The sequence below is a fragment of the Lytechinus variegatus genome, chromosome 14 (genome assembly GCF_018143015.1).
Source record: "Lytechinus variegatus isolate NC3 chromosome 14, Lvar_3.0, whole genome shotgun sequence".
NCBI classification, from domain to species: domain Eukaryota; kingdom Metazoa; phylum Echinodermata; class Echinoidea; order Temnopleuroida; family Toxopneustidae; genus Lytechinus; species Lytechinus variegatus.
In genome coordinates this window covers 27,255,780-27,277,851 of record NC_054753.1, presented here as the reverse complement: position 1 = coordinate 27,277,851, position 22,072 = coordinate 27,255,780, and the positions used below count along the sequence as shown (strand labels likewise).

The following is a 22,072-nucleotide window of genomic DNA, read 5'->3' as shown; positions in this document are numbered from 1 at the left end:
CAGACAGCATTTCATCAACATTTGTCGTCTGACAGACAAGTTGTCAGATCTGGGGCCCGTCTTATTAAGAGTTGCAATGGATCCGGTCAGTCGCAATTTATCAGGAGAGCAGAGACCCAATCAACTTTTGAGTCTTACCTGAAGACCTTTCTGTTCCCTACTCCAACATTATTGCAAGAATAACTCAATTGTAGCATTACTAGGACAGTACTTGAACTGAATAATGATCCTAAGCACTGTTTGAAAACATTGAATTTTGTGAGATATTTCCTATTTTTGAGCAAGCGCCATGAGCGCCCGGCTGAGGCAGATACCGGCACTATACAAGAACCCATCATCATCATCATAATGTATAGCCATAAATTCATTGATTTCTTGACAATTTGGCATGTTCTCCTTTGTTTACAAAGGACATACTGCAAATTTCCTGTAGAAAAAAATTATGACAATGATGGATTTCCATAGAGTTACGATTGATTGGATCAATCGTAACTCTTTGTAAGACGGGGCCCTGGAAACTTTCCTTTGTTTTGGTTGGCTGAGAAACATAGGTGTCTGACTGTTACTATAGTAACTGTCAGATAGAATATCTGACAATCCCTTCATCAAACGCTCCCAAGGAAAGTATTTTCATCAACATTTTTTTGTTTAACAAATTGTCAGATCTGCGCCCCGTCTTACAAAGAGGTACTATTGATCCAATCAATTGTAACTCTGGAAATCCATCAGTGTCATAATTTTTATGCAGGAAATTTGCAAAATGTCCTTTGCAAATAAAGAAAAACACACCAAATTGTCAAGAAATCAATGAATTTATGGATATACATTCATATCTATAGTTTTTTTTTTTAACAAACGTGCATTTTGTATATAGACTTTGCTGACTTTCCACATTTGCACGATTGATCGGATCAATCGCGACTCTTGGTAAGACAGGCCCCCTGATAACTTTGATTGGCTGAGAAGCACATTTTTTCATGGGAACTGTCAGATAAAACAGACTTTGTTTGGATAACTGTCTAACAGGTCCTTGCATGAAACACTCCTCTGGATTTCTCGTGACGGAGCCCTTGTTCTTGGCTACATATTTATTCTCCATGTGTCCTTTTCCTGATGAATCTCATTTGACCCTGGGAGTCTTTCCTCCTCTAGGTTTGGGTTCTTTCTCTTTCTTGCCTCCTGGTTTGCTCTTGATGGAGCCCTTGTTGGATTCCCGGACTGAACTTGGGGTGGCTTTACCTACATATAAACAAACATCAAATGAGGTAGATCTCAATCTCTGTCAAGCACGAATCAATAGAGACTACAGAATTCGCATTTTTCACAATCCTTGCGCCCATATTACGACATCACTACACATCACTACAATTCTGAGAAATTGGTTTTAAAAAGTGTAATAATAATGATAAGCATGTTTTCTGAGGTGCACTATTATTTCTACCCAGGCTACAGCTTGGGCTGCCATTTTCCAGTGCTGTGCATTCGAGAAATTAATCCTGCTAGGTATGTATTCACTCCACCTCTCTCTTAAGCACGTTTCCCTGACTGAATGTAAACAAAAGATAATATTGATGGCACACTGCACCATATATTTATGAAAGAGAATATCATTTTGAGTAAAACTTTTGAAATATATGGCACTTCAGTGATTTTAGGTATTGACGCAAAATCTAAGAGCTGTTTATTTTCAATTATGCATTTGTAAATGTTCTCTGAAAACTTTGCTCTTTGACCTCAAAATATAATAAGATCACCATTACTCCCATAGCCAGACAGGAACCAAGTTTGGAGTTGATCTGTCGATCGGTTCTTTTGTTATCATGAGAACAAAAACGGGATAGACAGACGTACGGTTGTCTGTCTGTAAAAATGTACAGTAGTTCACATTTTTGAAGTCCGGTTAAATTCGGAGCTAAAATCATTGAAAGTCGAGAAAATGCCAACATTTTGTCAACATTGTATGTTTCTTACGTTCACTGCGCTCTTCCATCATGCGATATTGGCAAAGATAACTAATTCAGGTATCCTTCCCAGACAGTTCTGAATGATCTGAGAAACAGATGAGCCGATGAACTAAACCTGTACTGCATTCAAATTCATGCACCGATTGGCTTTCCATAGTAAAACCACAACCCTAGACCACAGTTTAAATCAAACCAGACCTCAATATACAGGACAAATGTCTCCCTCAACTGCCCACGTTGGGCAGAGGCATAAATGTTCAAAGTATAGGTTATTATTACAATTCTCTCACCTCTTTTTAAGTAGCTTTCCCTTCTCTTGCTGGCTTTACAACCATCTTTGCTCATTAGATGTCTCTTCCAGCTGTCCTCTCCTTCTGGTATATTCAAATGACAGTATGGACATCTTGCCGTTCCTGGTTTTGATGCTACATGGGAATAAAATCATACTAAATTAAAACAACGTGAATGGTTATTAAAATAACAGTATGGAATTGACGCTGCACGTGTAACTGACTTTGATGCTACACAGAAACTTAAAATCTAACAATAAATTAGATGCTCATTTGTGAAAGTTTATCATTTATTGACAGTGAGGATATGTAGCTATTATTGGCTCTGATGCGACACAAAATATTAAAAAATAATAATAAATTACTTTTTGGTTTAAATAACGGTATGGACATCATGCTGTTCCCAATTTTAATGCTACAGGGAAATATTTAAAAACAGTTATACCACATTGAATTAAAGTGAAAGGTTATCATTTAATAAGAGCATGAATATGTCGTTGTAACTTGCTTTGATCTGACACATATTTTTTAAAAAGTAAAAAAAAAAAACATTTGCCATCAAACTCAATTGTATGATTGTGACAATAGTTCCAAATCAGCTCAGAATGGAATAAGAACTTACGCTGGCAGAGTTTCTCTGATACATATCGATCAATGTCGGCCTTGCTATGTGTTTCTGAACAACGAGGGCACTGTGCAAAGTTGGCTCTCTTCTCACATTCTGTCAAGATATGCTCAGTCAATGTCGAGATCTCAACCACCTATCAATCAAACATTCAAAGACACTGGTTCACAAAACTATTTTATTACAAAAGCTGTTATAAGCTACAACAATTACAGCATTTCATTGGTTAAAAGAAAATTTTTATCAGAAATCTTTCATTTGTTATTGATACAAAATTTCAATGACAACTGACAAAATAAAAAGATTGCATTCAGGGATATCACAAAAATATGGGTATTATAATAACTAAACTGAAGCCAAATTTATTTGTAATTCCATTATTGTTTGTTCTCTCTTTCTTCAACATAGTATTTCGAAATTCAAACTAATGTGATAGCAGCTGAGTATGCGATTCGGGTGAATATTTATTACACTGTAGACAAAGTTAGACCTCCAAACAATTTAAGGGTGAATCTGCTCCAAAATACAATACAAACATTTCCTATTCATGTGGGAGGGTGTCATATAATGATCCAGAAAGGAAGGAAAACCATGTCATAACATGTTGAAAGTGGTCTTTTTTTTTCCTCGAAATTCTTAATGGTTAGGAGGCTTACTCTTACAGTTGGTAAGCATATTGCAATATGTAGTGTTAGTTCAAGCACTAATCTTTTATTTCCAGGGGCCATTTCATACAGCTGTTCGTAAGTTAATAGCGACTTTAAGAATGAATGGCGATCCTTTCTTGTGGTGAATGATATTCACCATTAAATGTTCATCATTGATTATTAAGCACGTAAACAATGTTAACCAGTCGTTCTTAAGGCCGCTCTTACGAACAGCTTTATGAAAAGGCCCCCTAGTCTGTTTCTGAAACAATTATGCTTGCTAAAAAATAAAGTGTACCTGTTTGCAATTTTGACACTTGGTGAGCATAGGGCAGTACTTCCAGTAATGGAGATCCAGACCCTCCTCTTTGAACTTAGGATCTTTCTCTCCACAGAAGATGCACTGCTGGTCGATGTCTTCACCATACTCCGAGGCATCAGCAATGCTTGGGGCTCTGGGTGGGATCTTCTTGTTCTGAGGGGCTGTCAAATAATAATAATAATGATGATTTTATATTGAAGACAAAAGGTGTTCACCTTGGAATATTACTATCCTCAAACTGTTACACATCCTTATATTGTTATTTTGTCTTTGATTCATGAATCCATTAGGCTATTTAAAAAAGGACTTTGAAATGCACACAAAATATTAATGATAATCCTTATGTACATGGGGCAGCCGCTGATCTTTCAGCGAGACCTGCATATCATTACTCTTCTCCATTCTCATTCGTCAAAGGCCTTGCAAGGAGCCGGGTGGGTGTTTGATAAAGCTGTTTGTAAGTGAAGAGCCACTGGAGATCCTTTCTTGTGGTCACTGGTATACACCAAAATGTTCATTAGCCATGGTTTAGCGTGTATGAAAGGTTCAACAGTCGCTCTTAGTCACTCTTTATCTTGCCAACAGCTTTATGGAACGGCTCCCTGGTCCCATTTTAAAAAAAGACTTTGGTATGACTCAGCCAGGGATAGGACCCACAATATCCCATTTACACGGCAGAGACCCTACCACTTTAGCCACCAGGCAAAGGCTGAGTTCAAGTTGATTTTGTAGTATCAAAACATCTTGCATTTATTGCACATGAGCTACATTGATGACTGCAAACAAGTTTCTTGGAATACATTCCAGTCATCAGAACAATCAAAACCATTCTAGAAATATTTGAATAGCTGTAACGTAAGACATTGAAAGCTGACCTGTAATCAAGAATGAAAATGCAACATAAGGCATATTGTCATATCTCAAAACTGGAAAAACAAATCTTGTTAATTTTCTTCTCAAATATCTGATAAGTCATAATTACCTTTCAATTTGTTCTTGTCATCGGAGGGAGCCTATATCGGATTATACAAAATGAACAGGAGAAGATTTGAGACAATTATCAGAAGAACAAGACAGAGAAGAAGCAGAAGAGAAAAAAAATAGAGTAGGAAGAAGAAAAAGTAAAGGAATAATGAGAAATGAGGGAGAAGATGATGGGTGTGAGGAGGAAAGGAAGAAAATATATATACTTGATAAAAGAATTCTAGTATTAATTGTAATAATTCAAGGTTCACTCATGATTAAATAATCTCAATAAGAAAACACAAAATACTCCCTCTCCTAATATAACATAACAAACATAACAATACAACACAAAACCGCCTGACACCATTTCATACTTCCTTGAGATATATGTTTATGTGAACACTGGATCAACTTTGACTATCAACAAGAAGTACCCGGTAGGATGCGAAAGATATTGTATGTTTGATTTTGCCAGCGCCATAATGAGGCTGCGATGAATGCAAGGAATGCTCCCCAGGGAGTGGAAATTGTGCACTTTTCGTGCGGGATTGAAATGAATCCAATGACCTGGGTAATAATATGCTGTAACGCGCTTTGAGCCATTCTGGGAAAAGCGCTCTATAAAAATTTGCTATTATTATTATTATTATTGGTATGAAACATGTACATGTATATATCACTTTATTCATAGGCGGTGGAAGCGGGGGGGGGGGGGGGGGGGGACAGGGGGGACGTGTCCCCCCCTAAATTTGATGTTGATGACCTTTTTTTGGGGGGGTTGTCAGTTTATTTGCCTACGTCCTCCCTAGAAATTTTTGGTTGAGAACTTTTTTTTTTTTTGCTTGTCAAAAAAACTTTGGTTGTCCCCTCCTAAAATTGTTGGCTTCCGCCGCCAATGACTTTATTAGGTTTCTAAAGCTCTGTTATAACCCTGGCTTTAGCACAGGAACCCCGATCATCAGCTTGGGCATTCAAGAAATTCCTTCCTACCGGATTCCCATTAACTACACATGGACCCTGATGCATATTAAAAAGAAAAAAATCTAGATTTCTCTTGGTCAAAGTTTTTAAACGTGTCAGTTTCAGTGGCACAATTTTGTTTGCCAGAGTTTTGTTTCATGGCAAAAGTTTTATGCAACAGGTCCCTGGGTGGAGAGTGGCAAATGCAGATAATCACCTTACCACAAGTTATTAAACATTACATTACCTTCTTGTCTGAGCCTTTGTCCACACTCTTAGCCACGTTTTTATCTGGAGTCTTATCGTTGTTCTTCTCGGCATTCTTTGCTGCTGCGGCTCGGAGTTCAGCGAGCTGGTTCTGGAGCTCGTCGATCTCCGCTTTCTTAGCTTTCTTCTCGTTGTCCTTGGCAGCTTTCGCCTGAGCCTACAGGAGAGAACGAATAGTAACATATAATAAATCCTTTTTAGGTACACTTAGAAGTACGGTAATATCATTATTTAAAGTGACTCTTGTCAGAAATTTATCTAGCATCACAATGATTTAATTTATCGAGTGAGCATGCAAGGCCAATGAAACTTATGAATATGATTTTGTTACCCTTATAATTTCTTCAGAATGATTGATTTTTATTTGCTATTCTATGTTTCCAATACATACAATCTCTTTGCTGGAAGGAGAGTATGGGTAAAAATTTAATAAGTTAGAACATGAGAGGTTATTATATTTATGAAAGCAAATAAACTTAAATTGAACAATTGAAAGTCAGCCATTTTAATGATTTAAAGAAATAGACAAAAGAATGAAGTTGGGAAATAGACATGTATGCTTTTCATTTGGTTTTATAGGACTTTTCACTATCTCTAAGACATAACGTAAGAGGTGAAGTAGGACAAATATATACATGAACTTCAGGAAAAGGAAATGAGCACGGAGTCTGTGAGTAAATCTTTGATTTTGAATATTTATGCTGTGAATAAAAACACTAATAAACAAAGGACAACCAGTGAAAACATAACTAAACAGTGATAACAATGAGTAAACAATTTATAAACTAATATAAAATACTTAAAGCATACAAATGATGTGAATTAGAGGGAAAATGAAGAATTCGATGGAAATAACAGGTTGGAATTCATATTACCACCACATAGATTTGAACTGCTATTGTACAATCATATTATTATATTTTTAATAGGAAGTTTTAACTTTAACCAGTTAATGTTTTAGCTTTCCAAAAGTGAAATAAACAATTCAAACTTCCTTCCAGGCATACAGTGCCTTAGCAGTTCATTTCCAAACGGAATCTGTTCCTATTTTTCAACAGCTAAAAACAAGATTATTTTTTTTTCCAATTTATAAGATTTTACCAAAAATTTTAATAGTAGGCCTATTTCATGTCGATGGAGATACATTCTATATAAAAAAACTAAGAATGCTGTTAACATTTTCATTTTGTCCTAGCCTTATATTCATATTTGTTGAACATGACACCATGAAACAATGATAACACGATGAAATTCACTGTAGTGTAAAGAGAAAGCGATACTTTCGAATAACACCAGTGTCATAACAATATCAATATGAATATAGAGAAATATGATTCAAAGTATTAATATGTACAAATATTTTTTAACAATTACTAAGACTTGTGAAGTGCCAAGCACTTGTAATCAGTGTACAAAAAATGTATATCATTCACTTACACATGACCGTTATGATGGCAGAAAGAGATGCAATACGAAGAAAATCAATTATGCTTTATTAGTCAAACCTAATTTTCAAACACTAAAGGGATAAGTCCTTGAGAAAGATATATGAATAAAGCATATGTCTAATGCATAAACATGAAATGCTTCAAACCAAATATCCCATTAAAAGGGCATTTATTTTTGAAAATTTGTCAATATATATATTTGTTTTTATTATATGTCGTCCTATCTCATTTCTTCTATGACTATACAGGCCAAATTTTAACATTTTTATCTTAAATTATTTTTGTATGATGTATTTGCTTTATTATTAATCTGTATACTTGATGTAAATGTTTTTAGAGATGATATAAATACGAACTGAATATGAACTGAACTGAATTACATTTAGAAATATAAATATATATTTTGTAAATTGACAGATACCATATGGTATTATGTATCTAATCCCACTAAGAAAACCACCTTTTTTTTCAAGATAGGGAAAGTATTTTTTTATTATCAATAATCATTGATTATATTTCTATCATCATCGTTCCCATCATCCTCATCATCATCATCAACATCACCATCATCATCATCACCATCATCATCATCATCATCGTCATCATCATCACCACCATCATCATCATCGTCATCATCATCATCACCACCACCATCATCATCGTCATCATCATCATCACCATCACCATCACCATCATCATCATCAATAATCACCATTATAATCATCATCATCATCCTATTTTCATTGGAAAAGATCAGTTAATCCATACAGATTACATACCTTAAGCTCAGCTCTGGTAGGTTTGCCATCAATCTTATCAAAACCATCATATATCCTGACATAGAGGGGGTTCTTCATGGTGGAGGGCTGTTCGGAGGATGGAAGATGGTTCATGACCTCTGACCCCTTGAGTTTATAGAGTTCGAAGATGAGGTTGATGGAGGCATCTCTCACGATACCAGCTGGATGCTCTAACCCACGATTTGCAAATTTCATGATACTGGATGTCGACATACCACTGCAGATAAATGAACCAAAACACATTGTAAAAGAACTGGAATCAAGTGGATATTCTAAAGGAGAAGTTCACCCTGATGATGGAGGTGTTTTAATACAAACAGAAAAACAAATTTGGTAATGGTTTGATGAAAATCTGTAAAAGAATGAGAGAGTTACGATATTCTAAAGATTTAAATTTGTTATGTTATATGCAAACAGCCGCTCTACATGTATAAATATTTTTTTTCAATGGTTGATGACGACTGAAAATGTTTTTTTTATAAGAAGCAGGTATGACATGATTTTTCTGATGATATAATGAATGCAAAAATAAAACATTTTCCTAACATCAAACTTTGCTCTCTTCAGAATCAATAGACGACCCTGATATCTTCAATCAATTACTGGTTATTATAGGTTATAAATTTGTAATACATCACGATTCAATTACATTAAACGGAAATAATTATGGCTCAGACAAGACAATTTCCACTTCGTCTTCTTTCTATTTTTTACCTCATTAAATGAAATTTGATTGGTAAACAATTCATCAAGTCATGAAAAAATAAGTTGTGTTAAACAAAGTGGAAGTTAGACAGAGTGGGTATCCTAATTGGAAATTAGACAAACTGGTACATGGACTAAATGGTTATTAGACTATTAATGGATATTAGACCAACTGGTTGTAGATGAACTAGGCTTAGATCATGTGGGATAAGACCAAACAGAAGAGTAGGCAAAGTGGGTGTGGACCAAGTGGTAATTTACCACATGGTTAGTAGACCAACTGGTTGTGGATGAACTAGGATAAGACCATGTAGGATTAGACCTAACGGAAAAGTAGGCAAAGTGGGTGTGGACCAAGTGGTAATTTACAACATGGTTAATAGACCAACTGGTTGTAGACAAAATAGGATTATACCAAACAGAAAAGGAGGCAAAGTGGGTGTGGACGAAGTGGTAATTTACAACATGGTTAGTAGACCAACTGGTTGTAGACGACCTAGGCTTAGATCATGTGGGATTAGACCAAACAGAAGAGTAGGCAAAGTGGGTGTGGACCAAGTGGCAATTTACCACATGGTTAGTAGACCAACTGGTTGTGGATGAACTAGGATAAGACCATGTAGGATTAGACCTAACGGAAAAGTAGGCAAAGTGGATGTGGACCAAGTGGTAATTTACAACATGGTTAATAGACCAACTGGTTGTGGATGAACTAGGATAAGACCATGTGGAATTACACCAAATGGAAAAGTAGGCAAAGTGGGTGTAGACCAAGTGGTAATTCACCAAATGGTTTAGTAGACCAACTGGCTGTAGATGAACTAGGATTAGATCATGTGGGAAGAGACCAAATGGAAAGTAGACAAAGTGGGTGTGGACCAAGTGGTAATTTACAACATGGTTTAGTAGACCAACTGGTTGTAGACCAACTAGGATTAGATCATGTGGGAAGAGACCAAATGGAAAGTAGACAAAGTGGGTGTGGACCAAGTGGCAATTCACCAAATGGTTTAGTAGACCAACTGGTTGTAGACCAACTAGGATTAGATCATGTGGGAAGAGACCAAATGGAAAGTGGACAAAGTGGGTGTGGACCAAGTGGTAATTTACAACATGGTTTAGTAGACCAACTGGTTGTAGACCAACTAGGATTAGATCATGTGGGAAGAGACCAAATGGAAAAGTAGGCAAAGTGGGTGTGGACCAAGTGGTAATTTACAACATGGTTTAGTAGACCAACTGGTTGTAGATGAACTAGGATTAGATCATGTGGGAAGAGACCAAATGGAAAGTAGACAAAGTGGGTGTGGACCAAGTGGTAATTTACATGGTTTAGTAGACCAACTGGTTGTGGATGAACTAGGATTAGACCATGTGGGAAGAGACCAAATGGAAAGTAGACAAAGTGGGTGTGGACCAAGTGGCAATTTACAACATGGTTAAAAGACCCACCGGTTGTGGATAAACTAGGATAAGACCATGTGGGATGAAACCAAACCGAAAAGTAGGCAAAGTGGGTGTGGACCAAGTGGCAATGTGCCATCCAACCTACCTGTTCTTATCAACCCCTAACTCTTTGATCAGCTTCTCAACGATCTCCACCCGCGTGACGGCCATCTTAGCTTGAGTGTTGTTCTTGAACGGCGTTTGGCAATGGGTGGGGATGGTGTGAAGAGGGCGCACTTCCGGAAAGCTGGCCATCTCCACGATGAAGTCGATGGCGGTTGTCTTCAGCTTGGCATTCTGTTGTTGGGAGAATGAGGAAAGATATCAACAACGCTGATGTGCCTCGACATCCTTCCATTTTAATTGGTGCAAATGTTAACTGCCACAATGCACCAAGGGATCAATAACCCATCAAGAAATTTCACAAGGCAATCATAAACTCCCTAAGAAATGTGTTGGTAGTAGATGTCTAAAAAATCATTTCAGTGACAGGCCATAGTTTTCTGATGAGCGGGTACACTTTCAGGGGAAGTGGGTGATTGACTGACTGGGATGTAATCTTTCTTTGATCAAAAACATTTCATCAGGCATCAGTATTCATATTATCTGAAATTCATTCATTTTTATTACAGTGATCATTATCAATACAGAAATTCTACAGAAACGATCTTGAGGATTGCAAAATGCTCTAACATTAAGAACACTTTCATAATATTTGTAGAAGATCTGCCTCTGAGATTCCGAGAGGGCAAATTTTTTCTCCAACATCCCAGCTTTAGTACTGCCAATATAATCTGACTAGTTTGAGTTAAGACAATAACATTATGTTGCTTCCATTGGAAGGGGATGGTTTCATGGACAGACTTGTCAGTGATTTTCATGGACACATTTGCCCCCAACCAATCATATGCAAGGATTTCAATAGCTTATGACAGTTAGAAGTGAAAACCCTTGCAAAGATACTCACCGTGTCACCTATCCTTGCCATGAGTTCTGGTAAGATCCTATCAACTCCCTGAGATGTTTCTCCTTTGCCAAGTTTCTTATGAGATGGGATGAACTCAGTGAAGAGGAACCGGGTCAGATCCACTGCATTGTTGAACACCTATGGAGAAACATCAACAAGTTCAGAGGGTTTGTAGAAACAAGGATGAACCTTCATGAATGGTTTCTTTTGTTTTACCACAAAGTTGCTAAAAAAACAGGAAATTAAAATTCTGCAAGTAACAATACGTTTGTTTCTTAATTTACACAACTATGTGAAATTTGCATTGTCGAAAACATTAATTTTAGCACATTTTACAGACTTTGTCATTGAGATCCTAGGCAGCCAAGAATAAGGCTACTTGTAAAATGGCAAAGACTTTTCAAGTTTACAAGTCTTTTAACTTATTACAAACATTCACTTGATATTTTTACAATAAACAGGAAATTAAAATTCTGCAAGTAACAATACGTTTGTTTCTTAATTTACACAACTATGTGAAATTTGCATTGTCGAAAACATTAATTTTAGCACATTTTACAGACTTTGTCATTGAGATCCTAGGCAGCCAAGAATAAGGCTACTTGTAAAATGGCAAAGACTTTTCAAGTTTACAAGTCTTTTAACTTATTACAAACATTCACTTGATATTTTTACAATAAACAGGAAATTAAAATTCTGCAAGTAACAATACGTTTGTTTTTTAATTTACACAACTATGTGAAATTTGCATTGTCGAAAACATTAATTTTAGCACATTTTACAGACTTTGTCATTGAGATCCTAGGCAGCCAAGATTAAGGCTACTTGTAAAATGGCAAAGACTTTTCAAGTTTACAAGTCTTTTAACTTATTACAAACATTCACTTGATATTTTTACAATAAACAGGAAATTAAAATTCTGCAAGTAACAATACGTTTGTTTCTTAATTTACACAACTATGTGAAATTTGCATTGTCGAAAACATTAATTTTAGCACATTTTACAGACTATGTCATTGAGGTCCTAGGCAGCCAAGAATAAGGCTACTTGTAAAATGGCAAAGACTTTTCAAGTTTACAAGTCTTTTAGCTTATTACAAACATTCACTTGATATTTTTACAATAAACAGGAAATTAAAATTCTGCAAGTAACAATACGTTTGTTTCTTAATTTACACAACTATGTGAAATTTGCATTGTCGAAAACATTAATTTTAGCACATTTTACAGACTTTGTCATTGAGATCCTAGGCAGCCAAGATTAAGGCTACTTGTAAAATGGCAAAGACTTTTCAAGTTTACAAGTCTTTTAACTTATTACAAACATTCACTTGATATTTTTACAATGAACAGGAAATTAAAATTTTGCAAGTAACAATACGTTTGTTTTTTAATTTGCATTGTCGAAAACATTAATTTTAGCACATTTTACAGACTTTGTCATTGAGATCCTAGGCAGCCAAGATTAAGGCTACTTGTAAAATGGCAAAGACTTTTCAAGTTTACAAGTCTTTTAACTTATTACAAACATTCACTTGATATTTTTACAATAAACAGGAAATTAAAATTCTGCAAGTAACAATACGTTTGTTTTTTAATTTACACAACTATGTGAAATTTGCATTGTCGAAAACATTAATTTTAGCACATTTTACAGACTTTGTCATTGAGATCCTAGGCAGCCAATATTAAGGCTACTTGTAAAATGGCAAAGACTTTTCAAGTTTACAAGTCTTTTAACTTATTACAAACATTCACTTGATATTTTTACAATAAACAGGAAATTAAAATTCTGCAAGTAACAATACGTTTGTTTCTTAATTTACACAACTATGTGAAATTTGCATTGTCGAAAACATTAATTTTAGCACATTTTACAGACTATGTCATTGAGGTCCTAGGCAGCCAAGAATAAGGCTACTTGTAAAATGGCAAAGACTTTTCAAGTTTACAAGTCTTTTAGCTTATTACAAACATTCACTTGATATTTTTACAATAAACAGGAAATTAAAATTCTGCAAGTAACAATACGTTTGTTTCTTAATTTACACAACTATGTGAAATTTGCATTGTCGAAAACATTAATTTTAGCACATTTTACAGACTTTGTCATTGAGATCCTAGGCAGCCAAGATTAAGGCTACTTGTAAAATGGCAAAGACTTTTCAAGTTTACAAGTCTTTTAACTTATTACAAACATTCACTTGATATTTTTACAATAAACAGGAAATTAAAATTTTGCAAGTAACAATACGTTTGTTTTTTAATTTGCATTGTCGAAAACATTAATTTTAGCACATTTTACAGACTTTGTCATTGAGATCCTAGGCAGCCAAGATTAAGGCTACTTGTAAAATGGCAAAGACTTTTCAAGTTTACAAGTCTTTTAACTTATTACAAACATTCACTTGATATTTTTACAATAAACAGGAAATTAAAATTCTGCAAGTAACAATACGTTTGTTTTTTAATTTACACAACTATGTGAAATTTGCATTGTCGAAAACATTAATTTTAGCACATTTTACAGACTTTGTCATTGAGATCCTAGGCACCAAGAATAATGCTACTTGTAAAATGGCAAAGACTTTTCAAGTTTACAAGTCTTTTAACTTATTACAAACATTCACTTGATATTTTTACAATAAACAGGAAATTAAAATTCTGCAAGTAACAATACGTTTGTTTCTTAATTTACACAACTATGTGAAATTTGCATTGTCGAAAACATTAATTTTAGCACATTTTACAGACTTTGTCATTGAGATCCTAGGCAGCCAAGAATAAGGCTACTTGTAAAATGGCAAAGACTTTTCAAGTTTACAAGTCTTTTAACTTATTACAAACATTCACTTGATATTTTTACAATAAATTACGAGCCTATCAGTTACAAAGAACTTAGCTCGAGGGATTCTCAACATCACGCAGTCCATATTCATGCCTCTATCATTACCAGACCAAAGATATATTACTCACACAAGTTCCAAAATTTCCAATGATTTGTGAACTTTGACCTTGTAGATCATGCTCAATCCCATATGCATACATGAGCCAAGCTACATTGCGATGTATTTGAAATCTTTGACCTATGGCCTTTGACCTCATGAACCCAAACTGTAATCAAAACATCATCTTATAAATATGCATACATGAGCCATTTCTGAAGTTGATCCCATAAACAGATCTTCATTCATTGTAAGAATTAAATACTTCACTGTATATGATCTATGTAACTTTGACCCCGAAATCTACTCTGATCATTGTTCTCCTATATGCTCTGAAAAACCAAATTTGAAGTTGATCCTGAAACAGATAATTAGTTCTCGTGGGAACGAACAATGCACTTTTGAGTATATAATGACTACTATGAAACTAATCTGATCCTCATCACTCCTATAGACATTATGAGGCATAAATTTAAGTTGATCTTTAGTTATTTATAGAATGAAATTTATAGAATTTATAGAATGACAACGGGATGGACAGATGGACGGACAACCTGAAAACATATTGCCTCTCAGCAACCACCTACAATGGGCGGAGGCATAAGAAAAGATGATGGGCGCAATGGTCTTACCGTGAAGACTTTATCCTTGAGCCCCTTGGTGGCCAGGAAGATGGCCGCTCGTAGCATGGCACGGACCTCCTCTTTGTCTTTGCCTTCTTCCAACTCTTCTACCTGAGAGCGGACATCTCCAAATCCTTCCTCTCTCAGAGCCCAGCTCTTCGAATATATCTTCATCACCTGTAATCGTGATGGATATGTTGAACAGTCATTTGATCAGGTAAATTGCTACTTGGCCGACATACACTGGACTGTATTCTGAACTTGGCTTTAATTCATAAATCTGGCCAAAGCTTTTCTTTAACTATGGACAGCCAAATGTGTAACAAATCTCAAACAGTAGAAATTCAATTTGACAGCGCATTTGATGTATAATTCATTCAAAACCTTTAGGAATGCTAACTAGAATAGTTTTCTTCACCATTAACAAATGGGGAAAGAACAGATTGATAAAAAACATACAATGTAAACACAATTTTAACATATTTCAGCTTCCCATAATTTTAGCAGAGTGAGACCAAACATACACAGATGTATACCATGACATGACATGTGCTCCTACATTTCATACTCTGGTCTCAATATCTCAGGGGGCATGCTTACAGTTAGGATTGTCATATACCTTTTGGTTCAGAATATTTAAAGATAAGGATTAGTAATATTGAACGAAACTTTATTTATTCTGATAGTGTAAACACCATCGAGTCCATCTAAACACATTGTTAAATTCTCAGCTTAACTTTAGTTTTGACCTACTCTTGCTTCTAACCAGTTGAGACTAACCTTATCCCGTCCTACCACCTCCGACGCAGCATCGAGCTCCCTCATGTTGTTCTCTGACATAGCACCAATCTGTTCCCCACCAAGGGTCCCTCCCCCTGGAGCGGCTCCTCCCGTGTCATCCTCTGTCCTAGCGGTCTCCGGCTCCTCCACAGGGGGCAGGTCTGGGGGAGGATGACGAGGTGAACTGCAACAAAAATAAATCAAAAGAAAATGAGCTTTTATTTACTCACCCTTTGAAAATGATTTCAAAGTTCAAAATGATTTAATAACACAAGTTGGCATCACACAGACATCCAACAGAAAGGTGAATTTTCATGTGATTCATTTGTATGCGATAGGCTTTGATCATTGAATTCAATTCATATTTCATGTGGAATGTGTGGAAATTTGTAGACTTAGGGACTTCTTTAAGGCCAAGTCCACCCCCCAAAAAATGTTGATTTGAATAAACGGAGAAAAATCAAACTAGAATAACACTGAAAATGTCTTCAAAATCTGATGTAAAATAAGAAAGTTATGACATTTAAAAGTTATTTTTCACAAAACAGTGATATGCACAACTCAGTGACATGCAAATGGGACAGACGATGCATCCCTCACTCACTATTTCTTGTTTTTTATTGTTTGAATTATACAACAATTCATTTTTTGCAGATTTGACAATAAGAACCAACTTGGCTGAACCATTACTACAAAATGTTAATTCCACGTTTTCAGGAAGGGATTTATCGTTGTTCCACTTGACGATGAGGAGAACATTAGATTATTTCATATTTAATATAATGAAATATAACGTAAATACTGAGTGGATGACATCATTAGTCTCCTCATTTGTATACTGATTGGGATGTGCATATAACTGTTTTGTGAAATTAAGCAAAGTTTAAAATGTAATAACTTTATTATTTTACATCCAATTTTGATGACATTTCCAGTGTTAGACTTGTTGGATTTTTCTCTTTTTATTAAAAACAACTTTTTGTTGAGGTGGACTTGTCCTAGAGAATTCTGATAACATTTATAAAAGCACTATATAAAGCAAGTATAGTTATTCCCATCATCTCAGGCTTACTTTTTGAGTGTAGGTAGTGGCCTGTCATCAGCGTTGTACATGAAAGAACCTGGCTGGAAGTTTCCGGAGTCTCTAGGGCTAACTCCTGGAGACTTGTGGTGCTCCTGGTTGTTGGGAGGTGGAGTAACATGATCCCTTGGGGTTGGCTCCTGCCTCCTGGGCTCTCTCCTGGGGGAGACCTCATCAGGAGCGGTGCTCTTCTGAGGATGCTGGTGGGTATTGGGCTGGAAAAAGCCAAAGAGAGGGGGATAATGATCAGATTCCTGTATCAGGTATTGTACAACGCCTACTTTAGCTTGTTGTATGCTAGCAAATGGGAGGCTGAATGTCAAACATTTGTACCATTGCAACTCCCATCTTTTAATGTCTTTTGGTCTGACGCGGCCGGGGTTTGAACCCCCGACCTCCCGGTTGTGAGACAGACGCTCTACCAACTGAGCCAACCCACCGAACTGAATGAGGATTCCAAGCACTGTTTAAAGACATTGAAACTTGTGAGACATTTCCAATTTTTTGTACAAGTGCCATGAGCGCCCAACAAAGGCGGATACCGGAGCTATATAAGAACCCATCATCATCATTGTGGTTGACAATTTTTTTCCTAGATTGTACGCAAAATAAGTGAAAATTGAAACATTAAAAAAATGTTTAATTGAACAATGAATCCCAACGCAGGATTAATCAGTAGAACAACAAAATACAACAAACAAACTACAACTACAAACCATTAGTGTTTAAATGAGGTTTGTAATCACTTTGAAAAGAGAAACATGGTATTAAGAGGCATGATATTGTAGAAATAAAATAAATGAAATATTTGGTTACTCATTCTCATGACATTTTCACTGAACACAATATAATATTTACTTCTGATGTATACTAATGCAATAGTTTGTTTCTAATCATTACATGTATTTCAAATGAAATTTTCAGACAATAACATAATTACAATCTAAAATGGCATGAACAACCATTTTCACTTGGAAATCACAAGAAATGACACAGATTTACAGGTTTGAATACAAATTGAAAACCAAATTGTTTTAATATTTGAAATTAAAAGTTAACAATTTTTAGTCAGACACGTGAAACAAAATGTGCAATGTTGGTGCCATTCCCAGAGGAAATATGAATTTAAATCTAACAATGCTGTGAGATTTCAAAAGAAAAAAGGTCAACCAAACGAACATCAAAGAGTCTACAGCATATTATTTAAAATATCCTGAATGGGGTGGGGGTGCATGTAGGGGAAGGCGGGGTAAGTTGAGCATAGGGGCAAGTTGAGCCACCAGCCCCAGGCCAATAATGAATGAGTCAGACATTGTGGTGGTGTCATGTATTGATGACCCATAGCATAACCCCTAACCCCACCATATTGTTTTCAACTTTGAAACAAAAAGTAGTTTTTTAGAGGGAAAAATATGAATTTCAGCCAAAAAAGTAAAAAAGAGTGTGAAATAGATAAGTGCTTTATAAACACACACGTCTTTGAATATAATAAAGACATGATAACAACATTATTAGTCCAGGTATGGATCTTCATTCTTGTCATAGTCTTTTATATGATGGATGCATAATAAATGTGTGGATACAAAATATCGCACTAAGTTCGGACTGGGGTAAGTTGAGCCAAACAGCATGGGGTAAGTTGAGCCATGGTAATTCCTATGGTAATGTATCTTAAAAAACAAACAAACCATAAAAATCGATTGAAATGCTGGTTGAAAGGAGCAAATTTACATGACTGCTCTTTTCCTTTCTAAGGATGTTAGTATTTATAGAGAATTAGCAAGTGAAAAGACTTTAAACAAAAAATTGACATGCTGGTTCTCCCCTCATACATTTTGTACATAGTGTTTGTGGCTCAACTTACCCCAGAAGGTGGCTCAAACTTACCCCATATATGGGGCAAGTTGAGCCATTTGACATCGTTTTTTTCAAAGGTCACGATGAATTTCAGTGTGGGGATAGAATTTTATATATAGGTGGAAAATATTTCAGAAGAATTAAATTTCAAGGCAAGGTAATTATTTCGACAAGATTATTAATCATATCAATTCTAACATGCAAAAAGCAAAAACTGTCACAACTTACCCCGCCTTCCCCTACTTATGTTCAGACTACCTTTTGAAGAACCGGTGAAACACTGGGTTAAATACCAATACCACTCTAGGGCAAAGAAATGAAGTTTCAAAATTCAACCTTGCTTGGATGTAAATATCAATATCAAACAGAAAAGAAAGAGAAAAAGAGGTAAGAGAGGGGGAAAAATAGAAAGAATGACGATAATAACAATAAAATTGATAAATGATGGCATTCATGGAAAGAAGCTATACTTTAGTATGCTGCGATATAATCATACAGATGCATGAAATTGAGGGCAGAAAGTTGGATTGTTAAAAATAATTCATGCATGTGTTATCAACGGTTTCACAAACGACGGCAGCAAATAAGATTATTGATTGATGAGTGCTATGTATTTAACGAGAAGCATAGTAAATAAGAACATAAAGATATGTGGTGGATAAAATTCTACCGTCAATGACAGCAAATGAAATAAAATAAAAGGGTAAGGGCACCAGCACACAATTTCTGCAGATGAGTCAAACAAAAAGCTCACACAAAACAGAGTTCCTTGGAACAACTTACATCATTGTTTTGCATGGACCAATCTTTAAGTGGCCATACAAGATTCTGAGTGCATGCAAAATAATAAGGATTATAGGATGAATAACGATCAAGAATATGAAATATGGAATGAGACAGGAGGTAAATAGTATATTGTTAAAGAAAACATAACATGCATTGATGCAAAAATGTACTAGATTTCTTTAATACAATTCATCTCTCCATACATATCTAGGTACACCATGCTCAAATACACCAGCAAAAAAAAAATTCTCCATCACAGGTAACGAAAAGGTTATATTACTTTACATTTCTTCAATTCCATCCGGAATATACATATCAGAGTTGGGAATATTCTTGAGCATTAATCATAACTTGATTGCAGGATAATTATGAAGAATACAAATTTTTAAAGAATGGTACATGGGGTTAGGCTATACATTGACTTTGTATGCTTTGAAGAATCCAAATGACTTTGCATCTACAGACTAGTCTCATGAAATATCATCCAAATTTAAAACTCTAATATACATATGTAAATTATTTGGCAAAGCCAGACTGCAACTAGAATAGGTAATGCCTTGCCCGAGGACAGTAGAGATGCAATAGGCCAAATAGCATTCCACTACAACTCATTCTCCACTCCTTGGGGAGCAATCAGTGAAGGCAAAATTAGAATTTACAAAGCTGATCTATTTCTATTCATCTCTCGTATTTTAGAAATAATTCCAAAAACCTGGGTGCAGGGTGGCAAATACACGTCAAACTCATGCCAAAGGACATTAACAGGCAATGTCATCAAATAATCAACCTTTTTGTGCATCAAACCTTTATTTTTCTCCATTCTTACTTCACTTCATTAACTGGTCAAGCCATAATCATTTGAGCTCTTTACAAAAATTAGAGACAGATAATTTCATGAAGGTCCCACATAATGGGGATGGGCTTACATAATTCCAAGAGTTGCCCAAGTGTCGTTGCAAATACGAAATATACTGTACATACCTTACTGATGTCTAGTAGATCGTAGAGTTCCAGCTGCTTGTAGATTTGTAATCGATATTCTTCCATCTGTATCTTTTTTACCTTTGCCAGGTCGTAATCCTCGGTCTCGATCGCTCGACGCTTCTCAACTTCATAGCGTCCTAGACGCTCTCCAACCTGCAAAGATAAAGGTGTAAGACAGTCAAGTGCTAGTTGAATAATTGTTTGTTGTATTTTGAGTTTGAAGAATATATGATTGATAAATAATAAAATGATGGAAATGGAGCACCATGATTCTTAAAATCGGGCTAAGTCATTTAAAAAAATAGATTGTTCTTCATTCCAATTTTTAGATGACAGAGTTTTGAACATAGTTAAAAAAAACAAGAAGAAATTCTAGAATTTTACAAGTAAAAAAACCCTCACCTTTTGAAGATCGGATACTGCCTGCTTCAATCTCTTGGCAAGATCAAACTCTTCCTCTGTAAAAATGACAACAACAAAAAAAAATGCAAGAATTTTCATTTACATGTACATGTTAAAAAGGTGATTTACCAGTGATACCAATCACAGCCACTCGAGATTGATCAAAACTATTATGTTATTTTCTATGACATATTCCGTGGGCCACTTCAAAGTTGGTTTCGTTGTTGCATAATCAGGCAAGGAATCTATTGGGGAAGAGGAATAAAACAGATTCCAACCCTTCATTTATATATTGTGACTGTCATTCATGACAAAAAAATGTTGGTCAGCTAAATGCAGAATATGTCAGACACTTCTTCTTCTCAACCAAACAGATCCAAAAAAAGTAATCAAATATGTCTACATGTACTTGCAAAGTTTGATAAAACACTCCCATTGTGTGAGGTAAATTTGAAAAGGGAGGTCATATTTAAAATTCCAGATGCGAGCAGTATATAACGCATCATGCATTGGTCAACTCAATGCTCAGTCAGAGGTGAAAGGTGAAATTGACCAGGGAGTGTCATATTCAAAATCCCAGTTGCAAGCAGTATTTAACGGATCATGCATTGGTCAAATCATGCTCAGTCATGCCTAAATGCCAACCTGCACACTGAATGGAACAGGTAACCTTAGAAATGATTACGCAGTAGTGCGTGTCCTCCTAGCATGATGTGACCAATGCAGTCATACAACATACCGCACACAAATGAGGATTTAAGTGTGATTTCTTCAAAAGAACGACACGATACTAAATTGAAGACAAAAATAAAGAATAGAACATAACATTTTAATAAACGGAGTGTGATTTATTAGCCAAACTTTAATCTTTGTGAAAATCCCCCTGGTTTATTATTACAGTCACTTCTAGCTTTCAGCTGAGGGCAAGTCACAGCAAAGAACTTACGAATAACAGCTTCGTTCTTTCTGTTGTCTAGTTTTCTGATGATATTGGCCACTTCCGGATCTTGGTACATATCAAATGCCAAGTCATCCATAGGAGATATGTAGTCTGGTCTGAAAGAAAATAAGAGTGCATTTTAGTAGAGAGTATATGATTTATAATTGCATGTATGTTTGAAATATGAGTGAAGTCATGTATAGGATGAGTGAAGTCATGTATAGGCCTACAGTGAGACGTGGTGAGTCTACTCACACACACACCGTC

General features: G+C 35.6%; 1 protein-coding gene across 2 annotated transcripts in view; it reads right to left on the bottom strand.

The window, feature by feature from the left end:
• Window positions 1-781: 781 nt before the first annotated feature.
• Window positions 782-22,072, bottom strand: part of LOC121427510 (centrosomal protein of 104 kDa-like) — a 34,151-nt gene continuing 12,860 nt past the window's right edge. Inside the window, exons 6-21 of one of the 2 annotated variants that reach the window (XM_041623941.1) lie at window positions 21,812-21,921; window positions 20,866-20,921; window positions 20,461-20,616; window positions 19,477-19,521; window positions 16,828-17,051; window positions 15,756-15,939; window positions 14,985-15,152; window positions 11,408-11,545; window positions 10,547-10,737; window positions 8,269-8,506; window positions 6,022-6,198; window positions 4,831-4,861; window positions 3,825-4,009; window positions 2,877-3,015; window positions 2,255-2,389; window positions 782-1,239 (exon numbers count right to left, since the gene is read on the bottom strand). In XM_041623941.1, the coding sequence (XP_041479875.1) occupies window positions 1,121-1,239; window positions 2,255-2,389; window positions 2,877-3,015; window positions 3,825-4,009; window positions 4,831-4,861; window positions 6,022-6,198; window positions 8,269-8,506; window positions 10,547-10,737; window positions 11,408-11,545; window positions 14,985-15,152; window positions 15,756-15,939; window positions 16,828-17,051; window positions 19,477-19,521; window positions 20,461-20,616; window positions 20,866-20,921; window positions 21,812-21,921 (2,296 nt within the window). In that variant the 3' untranslated portion in view covers window positions 782-1,120. The remainder of the gene's footprint in view (window positions 1,240-2,254; window positions 2,390-2,876; window positions 3,016-3,824; window positions 4,010-4,830; window positions 4,862-6,021; window positions 6,199-8,268; window positions 8,507-10,546; window positions 10,738-11,407; window positions 11,546-14,984; window positions 15,153-15,755; window positions 15,940-16,827; window positions 17,052-19,476; window positions 19,522-20,460; window positions 20,617-20,865; window positions 20,922-21,811; window positions 21,922-22,072) is intronic. The other variant, XM_041623942.1, reaches the window with a different exon arrangement.